This window comes from Capsicum annuum, unplaced genomic scaffold (assembly GCF_002878395.1).
Source record: "Capsicum annuum cultivar UCD-10X-F1 unplaced genomic scaffold, UCD10Xv1.1 ctg4057, whole genome shotgun sequence".
Classification (NCBI taxonomy): Eukaryota; Viridiplantae; Streptophyta; class Magnoliopsida; order Solanales; family Solanaceae; genus Capsicum; species Capsicum annuum.
This window is the reverse complement of record NW_025847881.1, coordinates 12,641-23,382: the sequence shown is the minus strand read 5'-3', so window position 1 is coordinate 23,382 and position 10,742 is coordinate 12,641. Positions and strand designations below refer to the sequence as shown.

The following is a 10,742-nucleotide window of genomic DNA, read 5'->3' as shown; positions in this document are numbered from 1 at the left end:
ACTTCATTTGAGGTAGGACCATGGACTGTACACTTTACACTTGATAGGACACTGGGTATGTTGTTGTACCTGTGCATGTAGTTAACAAAATTATTATCATTATTTATTAGTGTAAATTAATCAGTATTTTGTACTTCATTTACATAATAATTTATGCACTGTGAATTGCATATGGAGTAATACTTTTCGTAAATACGAAAACTACTGCAAATACGTGCTGCTGGGTCCTTGAAAAGGTTTCTCATGCAAAGAACACTTACATTTGAGAGAAATATGACAATTGTTAATTGAACACATTTCAAAAGAATCATACTATATGTTTTGGTGAAGTAAAAAAAAATACAGTTGAAAATGCAATTAAAAAGGGGGTGAGAGCAGCCTCATGCACTAAGTTTCTGCTATGCACGGGATCCGGAGAAAGACCAGTCCACAAGAATCTATTGAAAATGCAATTAATACATGAAAAATCAATCTCCAACTTCTGACCAAGAGCATGAGAGCTGGGGATCAACTGGAGCTGCAGGTATAACTGAGAGGTTGATTCAGGGCCGTAAACAGAGAACAAATTTATCGAGTCTTTCCTGTGCTTCATCAGAATATCACAAGCAAGAACGAATTGGAAAAACCGAGGACTATATATAGTCGTTGGTAGCAGCTTACTTCTTGGCTAATCTCAGAACATCACCCACGAGATGTAATGACCCCGTCACCAGAACCTAGATAAACAACAGAAACATTAACTAGTTTGTTTTATACAGGAGTGGGACAATGCTGAAGGACAATACTATTTTACTCAACAGAAATAGATAAGTTAAACTTATGGAAGACGAATAACGTAATATTTGGTATTACACAAGTAAAAGAGTTACTAGTAGAAGTGAACATGACTTCACCACACGACAGAAACAACAACAACATACCCAATAAAATCCCACAAGTGGGGTCTGGGGAGGATAGGATGTTCGCAGACCTTATCCCTACCTTTCGGGGATAGAGAGGTTGTTTCTGATAGAGAGTAATCAAAGCAAGAAAGAAAGGAAAATAATGACAGCAAAATAATAAGAAGTATACCGCAAATAAATCAACAAGTAGTAGTAAAGATCGCAGAATACAGATCCTAGTGAAATGCTAACTAGTAATACCAATTAGGAAAAAGATACCACAAGTTGAGGTACGCGCATGTTGGCGCGGACACCGCGGTTATCAAAACAAAAAAAAAATTGATTTCCTTTGATTCCTGTAAGATAAAAAGTTGTCCTTTTCATTGATTCACAGCAAGCATGCATGATGCGAATTACCTGGGAGCGACCAGATCGGTTTTTACGAACAGTGTCCCTAATCCAATTTATTGCTACTGGGAGTGAAGGAAACACTTTGCTGTTCTCACAACTTTGAACTCCTTTTTCCGAATCATCTGGTACTTCTTCATGTACATGGTCTGTATTCTTCACATCCTTGCCTGTAACTAAAGAGGCTTAGATAAATGCACAACTTATCTTTAAGCAATCAATTATGTCTATGCTAAGGGAGGTGTTCAAGGAAAACAATCTCCTCAAACTTGTGGCAATATTTGAGGCTTTTATACAGACAACAGACATGTGGCACAACAGATTTATCTAATTGATGCCTGTACGCTATTTAATCAGTGTGCATAAACATGCAGAAAGATTAGTCACTCTATTAGTTTCTTAGAGCCTAGAGGTCCATTAAAATAAAAGGGAAAAGGATGATAAAAAGCAGATTGTTGCTCAATATGACCCCTAAACGACATTTGTCTAACTCATTCAATCATGATGATCACATCATACTTGGTGAGATATAACAGGATTGTTAGTCACTGTCCTGCATGTTTCGAATAGTATGGCTGGGCATATTACAGAAAATGACTTCCAGAAGCACGTATAAGCAGATAATTCTTTCAGTTGAAAGAAAGAGATACTCATATTCCAGTTCAATAGGACTTGTAACCTTTTTCCCCACGAACAAGGCTTTCCCATATTCTTTGTAGAGTCAACTGCCATGAGAGATCAACTTGAGTATCAGTTGCTGTTGAGGCACTTGCACCCACCTTGTAATATACTGAAACATTAGGTACAAAGAGTGCTTTCTGGAAGTGGACTCCTGAAATATTAGACTCAATGTCAAAAGTTGCAAAGAAGCCATTAAGCGCACCGGGTTATAGTATCATTATCATTCAGCATCAGATGACCACAAGATTTGAAAAATTTTATCCTTGTTAATTATCTAAAGGATTCAATGGTAAGATTGACTGCGTCCAAGTAATTACCATGACTAGCACACGCTTTCATCAGCCTTGGAAGAAGTAGTTCAGGATCCCGCACTGACATACAGTTGAAGAGTAAGAACTGCAGGTTTGACAACATTCCCAGATTTAGCAGTGCAAAGAATAATAATAATAATAATAATAATAATAATAATAATAATAATAATAATAATTTTTTTTAACTACCACCACCACCCAACCCCCCACGTAGGCCCTTTGAAGACATCAGATATATATGTAATAAAACAACTGTTTATTTTGTCTGCATTAGAGATACAAAATATTAGATCAAGACTTGGAAGGATAATTGAGCATAGATTAGTTTTTAAAATATTTTACTAAAACAAAACTTGATATATTAGCTTACTAAATTAAATCAAAATTCATCTGCTTGTGAATCATCTCAAGAATATATTTGACTTGTCAGCATCACTTGTTTGTTAAAAGATTGAATTTAGAACGAAGGGTGTATTTCACATCAAAATGAGCTTCTGAGAACTATCCAAAGAATAAGTCTTCTGGTCACCTTGCTAGACATGTTTCGTTCCATAAAAGTAATTGAACTATGTTTGAAACTTAGGCCTGTCAAAAAGATTTATACTGATAATATAAAAGGCTTTAATTACATGGACCTCCCTTGAGCTTGAAAAAAATACTTTAGTCCTAAAAGCTTGAAACTAATCATTAAAATGATACATAGACCTCCCTTGAGCTTCCGTACACCTCTCCTAGTTGAGTGTTGCATAATATCTCTTATGCAGGTTTAGAGTAGCCATCTTCCCTTGTAGTATTTAAATCTATGGTTTTAATGATTAATTTGAAGCTTTTAGGACTAAAGTATTTGCTTCTCTTTTTTATTTTGGGGGGTAAATTTAAGAACCAAAGGATTTTATATTTTAAAAATGTGTTTTTATGTTTCTCTCAACATTTTATGACATACATATAATATATATGCTTTCACCTGTATTGTGCAGACTCTTCAAAATCCTTGCCCCACCCGTGTCAACATGGCGTGGATATGGATTGGATATTGGATGCTTTCAAATATATATATATATATATATATATATATATATATATATATGTAATTTCAGAATGCTTTTCTATTACGCGAGATAAGAATAAAACATTGGTGTTTATAAAGAACGAAGTCTTATTAGGTTTAGTTCAATAAGTTTAACTACTCAAAATATATACTTTATATGTCGTTGTATACATTTATTGGCCGTATACGCGCACTCAAATCCATACCCCCGAATCCTAAAATTTATGTGATAAGAATGCAACCTCTAGATCCGCACCCGAATCCGAACAACATGTGTTTTGACTATTCCAATATATTTCTTTTCAGATAGTACAAATATTCAAAGGGCCATGTTGGTCAACTGGTGAGAGTAAAAAACAGGTGTGGTTTCTCAAACCATAAAACAAGGGAGGTTCTACAATATTTGAACAACAGGAAAGGTGAGATTTATATAGAAAAACCTCTGAGGGGTTCTCGACAGTTTTATCTGTTGAAATAGTTAGGCGTGAATTAGAAATGGAGTTATCCCTGTTAGATTGTGCTCCCTCCATCTCATTTTATACAACACTGCCTGACTCAATACAAAATTAGATGTTAATTCAGCTTTAGAAACACACACACATATATATGTGTATACATGATAAAGAAACCTCAGGTCTGTTCAATAATTTGACTTATACATTTAACTCAAATAAAAGCTCAAGTCTTTTTAAAATTTATACTCTATAACCAGCAACGTAGCATACAAGAAATCTTTTGAGTGAAATTGAGATAAGCTTACTTGGGTTGAACTTTTCTTGGATGCTTCATGATGGCTAATCTCTACTGAATCATGTGAGGTTCCCAATTCATTATGTCCATGATTACTGGCATAGGATTTGTGCTGCTTGTAATCTCCTTTGATTGCCAGTGAAAACCATTTGGCACATACATCCATGCTTTCAGGACTATGGGCACCATCCAAGTAGAACACAAGGTCCCCTGTGCTTTCACTTTCTATGAGTTGGTCCGGCACAATTTGAGCACGGCCTTGTAAAGCAGCTGTTGCTAGCCCTTTAACAAATTGCTCAGGTAGATGTGTCTATTTTGAAGGGGGGAACACAAGAATGAAGTTAAAGGTGGTAAAAGAGGGATACGCCACAAAAAACATACATGAGATATCATTTACCATCTCTTTTAGGTAATTAATCTCAACGTGGCCAGTTCTCTGTAACCAAGTACAGCATAATGCAATGGCAAGACCAGCATTTATATATTGGTGCTCACCCTCTAGCCCAAGATGTAAGCCACTCAGCACGCTGGCATCAAGTGGAGCAGCTAGCTCAAGATGTACCTGCACAATGTTAGAAAAATGCATAAGTGCTGCAACAGTCATATTTCTACTAAGTTATCTGGAAGCAGTTATTTGGTTTCTATCTTATTAGTTATTTAGTTTCAGTTATGAATATAACCTATAAATAAGTTTAAATCTGCAATAAAGATATGTTTTTGCTTTTATCAATCTCTCTCTGTTAAACTTATCAAACTTATGTTCCACTTATTCATCAACAAGTAAAATAAGTTTCTTATGTTCTTCACTCTCTGGAAACTAACAATTGGTATCAAAGCCCTTATTTCTTGAGGGATCTGTGGGTGTTTCATACAAGTAATTACTGAAACAAGACAAATTTCTGAAGCATGGAAGCAGAATCAAGTTTTTCAACTATGGCACCACCTGTTTTTAATGGTGATAACTATCAAATTTAAGCTGTAAGGATGGAAACTTATCTAGATGCTATGGATATGTGGGAGGCAGTTGAAGAAGATTATGAAATTCCTCCATTGCCTAACAATCCAACTATGGTCCAAATCAAGAACCATAAAGACAGGAAAACTAGAAAATCAAAGGCAAAAGCTTGTCTATTTTCAGCAATATCTTCTTCAATTTTCACTCGAATTATGTCTCTAAAGTCAGCCAAAGACACATGGGATTATCTCAAGTCAGAATATGAAGGGGATGAGAGGATCAGAGGTATGCAAGTTTTGAATCTTATAGGAGATTTCGAGATGCAGAAGATGAAAGAAACCGAAACCATAAAAGATTACTCTGAAAGGATCCTGAACGTAGCAAACAGAGTAAGATTGCTTGGTTCCCTGTTTAATGATTCTCGTATCGTTGAAAAAATTCTGGTAACTGTGCCGGAAAGATTTGAAGCAACCATAACTACTTTGGAAAACACCAAGGATCTGTCCAAGATCACTTTGGCGGAGTTGTTGAATGCTTTACAGGCTCAAGAACAACGAAAGGTCATGAGAGATGAACGAAATACCGAGGGAGCATTGTTTGCCAAGCCTCAAGATGGAGACAAAAATAAAAAAAAGAACAAGAAGAATGATGAAAGAGCTCCAGAAGGTTCTGCAACAGGAAAAACTGGAAACAAAAAGAAAAGTTTTCCTCAATGTAAGCATTGTAACAAAAAAGGCCATCCACCATAAAAGTGTTGGAGAAGGCCGGATGCTAAGTGTAGTAAATGCAATCAACTTGGGCATGAAGCGGTCATTTGCAAGAACAATATTCAGCAACAAGAAGCAGATACTCAAATCGTGGATGGAGAGGAGGAAGATCAACTCTTTGTTGCTATATGTTTTTCAAGTAAATCATCAAGTGAGTGTTGGTTGATTGATAGTGGATGTACTAATCACATGACAAACGACAAGGATCTCTTCAAGGAATTGAAGCCTACGACCATTACTAAAGTCAGGATAGGTAACGGTGAATATATTCCTGTACAAGGAAAAGGAACGGTTGCTATTCCAAGTCACTCAGGTACAAAAACAATTTCTGAAGTGCTTTATGTACCTGAAATAGATCAAAACTTGCTTAGTGTTGGTCAATTGATGGAAAACGACTTCAAATTAAATTTTGAAGATAAACATTGCTTGATCGAGGGATGGCCTTGGCTCAGTGGTAAGCTTGCTTACCGTGGTGTGCCAGGGTTGGGGGTTCGAAACGCCCCTCCAGCGAAGCTGGGGTGAGGGCGCGTAGGTCAGACCCGGAGTGGTCCCCCCCTCCCCGACACCTACGGAGTAGGTATGAACCGGGTCGTCCCAAACATTGCTTGATCAAGGATGCATCAGATCAAGAAATGTTTAAAGTAAGAATGAGAGGTAAAAGTTTCTCATTAGATCCATTTGAGGAGGAGCATGTGATTTTTTCAGCCAACGAAAATGTTGCAGAAGTATGGCACAAAAGACTCGGACATTATCACTATGAAGGGTTGCTTAAAATGCAAAAGGCAGAAATAGTCGAGGACCTACCTGTTTTAGAAGTGAATTCTTCAAATTGCCTTACGTGTCAATATGGGAAACAAAGCAGATTTCCATTTCCAAAGACAACTTGGAGAGCATCAAGGAAATTGCAACTAATTCATACCGATATAGCAGGACCTCAAAGGACTTCCTCACTAAAAGGTAGTCTTTACTACATCATTTTTGTTGATGATCTAACTCGTATGTGTTGGATTTACTTTCTCAAGCATAAGTCAGAGGTTGCTAATGTCTTTCTGAAGTTCAAAGCAAAAGAAAAATGAAGCTGCTTGTAAAATTCAGTCCATACGAACAGATAATGGAAAGGAATACACTTCTCAACCATTCAACGTTTTATGTGAGGAAGCAGGGATTCATCATCAGCTTACTACTCTGTATACTCCTCAACAAAATGGAATAATTGAAAGAAGAAACAGATACATAATGGAGATGACCAGATGCATGTTGCACGAGAAGAACTTGCCAAAGAAATTTTGGGCAGAAGCAGCAAATACATCAGTTTTTCTCCAAAACAGGATTCCCACAAAGGCGGTGAAAGGTCGAACTCCTTTTGAAGCTTGGTATGGGTTCAAACCATCATTAAACTTCCTTAAAGTGTTTGGTTGTCCCTGTTTTTCCTATGTTCCTCAAGTTAAACAAGACAAGCTAGATAAGAAATCTGTTCTGGACATTTTTATTGGATACAGTGCAGTTTTAAAGGCGTATAAAGTCTTCCAACCGCAAACTGAAAATATAATCTTCAGTAGAGATGTGTATTTTATGGAGAATGAAGAATGGTGTTGGGAAGACTCAAAGAAATCTATTCTAAACTCTTCGGATTTAGCAGATAAGTTTCCTGCCAAAGTTCCTGAAAAGCAAATATCACTCTCATCGCAAGATGAAGTGGTGGATCATTCACCGATTAAAGGTACTTGACTACTTACTGATATATATCGGAGATGTAATGTGGCAGTATGTGAACCTGCTGGGTACGTTGAAGCTAAGAATGATGAAAATTGGGTGACTGCAATGAAAGAGGAGTTGTTTATGATTGAGAAGAACATGACTTGGGAGCTTGTTGATCAACCTAAAGACAGAAAAGTAATTGGGTTGAAATGGGTCTTCAGAACAAAGTTAAATGCTGATGGTTCAGTCAACAAGCATAAAGCAAGGCTTGTCGTTAAGGGATATGCTCAAATTTTTGGTGTGGATTACTTTGATACATTCGCACCAGTGGCTAGGCTTGACACGATCAGGTTACTTCTTGCTCTTGCTGCGCAATTGGGCTGGAAAGTGTATCAGATGGATGTCAAATTGGCATTTCTTAATGGTTTTCTCCAGGAAGAAATTTATGTTGAGCAACCCGAAGGCTTTGTGATAAAAGGAAAAGAGGACAAAGTTTACAGGCTAAGGAAGGCGCTTTATGGACTTAAACAGGCAAAGGGCCTGGTATGATCGAATAGATGATCATTTGCTTGGGTTAGGCTTTGAAAAGAGTCTATCAGAATCTACACTTTATGTTAAGCATAATGGCATTGATATTCTTGTTGTGTCTACATATGTTGATGATGTACTAGTTATAGGGAGCAATACAAAGAATATTGAAGATTTCAAGCAAGAAATGATGCAAGCCTTCGAGATGGACTGATCTTGGTCTAATGTCCTATTTTCTTGGAATGGAAATCAAACAGGGACAGAATGAAGTTTTCATTTGCCAGAAGAAATATGCTAAGGAAATTATCAAGAAGTTCAACTTGGAAGATTGCAAGGAGATGAGTAGTCCTATGAACCAGAAAGAGAAACTAAGCAAGAATGATGGAGCAGAAAAAGTGGAGGAAACATACTTCAGAGGCTTAGTCGGTTGTTTGATGTATCTCACCGCTACAAGACCTGATATGTTGTAAGCATTTTATCGAGGTTCATGCATTGTGCTAGTGAGCTGCATCTAAAAGCAACAAAAAGAGTAATCAGATACATCAAAGGAACCATTGATTATGGTGTCAAGTTTCAGAAAAATCCAAATCTGAAACTACTTGGGTATTCTAATGGTGATTGGGCTGGATCAGTGGATGACATGAAGAGCACATCTGGATATTGCTTTAGTATTGGATCCGGAATATTTTCGTGGTGCTCAAAGAAGCAGGATATTATGGCGCAATCCACTGCAGAGGCAGAATTTGTGGCTGCAACAGCAGCAGCGAATCAAGCTCTGTGGTTAAGGAAAATATTTGCCGATCTGCATATGAATCAAACAAAAGGAACTGAAGTATTTGTGGACAACCAATCTGCGATAGCAATTTCTCACAATCCTGTATTTCATGCCAAAATGAAACACTTCAATATAAAGCTTTTCTTCTTGAGGGAAGTGCAAAAAACCGGTGATGTGATTCTGCTCTATTGCAAAACCGAGGAGCAGCTGGCTGATATCTTCACCAAGCCTTTACCTGGAAGCAAATTCCAACTTCTCAGGAATAAACTTGGAGTTTGCAGCTCTTAAAGCAAGGAGGAGTGTTAGAAAAATGCATAAGTGCTGCAACAGTGATATTTCTAAGTTATCTGGAAGCAGTTATTTGGTTTCTATCTTATCTGTAGTTGTTATCCTTATCCTTAGGAGTTAGTTATGTAGTTTCAGTTATGAATGTAACCTATAAATAAGTTTAAATCTGCAATAAAGATATGTTTTTGCTTTTATCAATCTCTCTCTGTTAAACTTATCAAACTTATGTTCCACTTGTTCATCAACAAGTAAAATAAGTTTCTTATGTTCTTCACTCTCTGGAAACTAACACACAATAATACATCTAACATCAACAAAAAAACTACTTAAACACGATTCTGTTCCTGTTAAGAAGGGAAGTTCATCATAGATTAAAGATGAAAAATTCTTCCCTCAAATGAAGGAAAAGTTGATAAGAGATATCTGACATCAGAATTCTCCTTTAACTGAATCCCTCCCAAGACCTTTTATTTCAGTACCCTTCTTTCCAACTGGAGAGACATTTTATCATCAAGTTAACGAATTTCGATGAAGTCCCCCTTGGATGTCAGCAAGTAAACTAGTTACTACTACTTTTTGTTCCTCTCACCTTTGAGCTAAGATACTGCAAGCTTAGTTGCCGATCTAATGGAAATTTACATGTCAATCTACTTGAACACCAAATATATATAGATCATGTGTTCATCACAATACTTTTTGCAACCAATTACAAAAGCCAATGCTTATATTCTGCCTGATGCAAACATTGACTTAATACCTACATCTACTTAATTGGTTATAACTAAGCTTTGATTTTGCACTTCCTGAACTCATACTTAAGCTTGAAACACATAAAAGAGTTTACATTGACCTGAGTTGAAGTTCCTGTGTAAATCTACTTCAATAAAGCCATGTTCGACAACCGGAAGATAGATTGATTTTCCTTGTATAAAATAAGAACTAAGCAAGAGATTCTGAATTAGAAAAATCATAATAGTATTTGGAAAACTAAAATGCGGGAAATGAAAACTCTGCACATCAACATCAATTCTCCCAAGTCATGAAACTAATGCTGAAATAGAGCACTCTGATAAACCATCAGTCTGTCTTCCCCAGCAATTGCCAATCAGTAACTTTGCCACCATCAAGTGCACAGAGAATTAAACGCATACTCAGATCCACATATGTACAAACAAACATCCAAACTTCATGCCTAAACAGGTACAAAACCATACTTATCCAAACCTTTCGGGTCACCATTTTCATCAATAGATTACTACAGGAAACAACTACATATACAAACCAAAACCATATCACAGCAAATACTTTTAATAATGCCAGCTGCAAGTCACTCAAAACAAAAGGTTCCACTGATGAAATCTAAAGTGCCAGGTCACAGTTGAGACAAGGGTATAACTATTAGGACCAAAAGGAAACTAACACTTCTATCATATAAGAGAAATTTTGACTTACATCCAACTCAGAAGCTTTCTTTTCAAGCACAAGCATTGCTTCGTCAGGCTGGGGAACAGTAAAGGCCGGAATTCCTCGCTATTTAAGCATAAACACAGATGAGGAATAAAACAAATGAACAAGACACGAAATGAAAAGCCTAAAACAGGATGACTCTGTTTAAACAAGGGACACAATTTTGTAAGATGTGACATTTTCTC

At 36.7% G+C, this 10,742-nt stretch overlaps 1 protein-coding gene across 1 annotated transcript in view; it reads right to left on the bottom strand.

Moving 5' to 3' along the window:
* Positions 1-244: 244 nt before the first annotated feature.
* LOC107854219 (folylpolyglutamate synthase-like) overlaps positions 245-10,742 on the bottom strand; it is a gene marked incomplete at its 5' end in the record, with an annotated part of 15,067 nt that continues 4,569 nt past the window's right edge. The window contains 7 exon segments of the mRNA XM_047403396.1: positions 245-716; positions 1,299-1,459; positions 1,969-2,121; positions 2,288-2,366; positions 4,090-4,389; positions 4,477-4,641; positions 10,543-10,620. Of these exon segments, the coding sequence (XP_047259352.1) occupies positions 657-716; positions 1,299-1,459; positions 1,969-2,121; positions 2,288-2,366; positions 4,090-4,389; positions 4,477-4,641; positions 10,543-10,620 (996 nt within the window).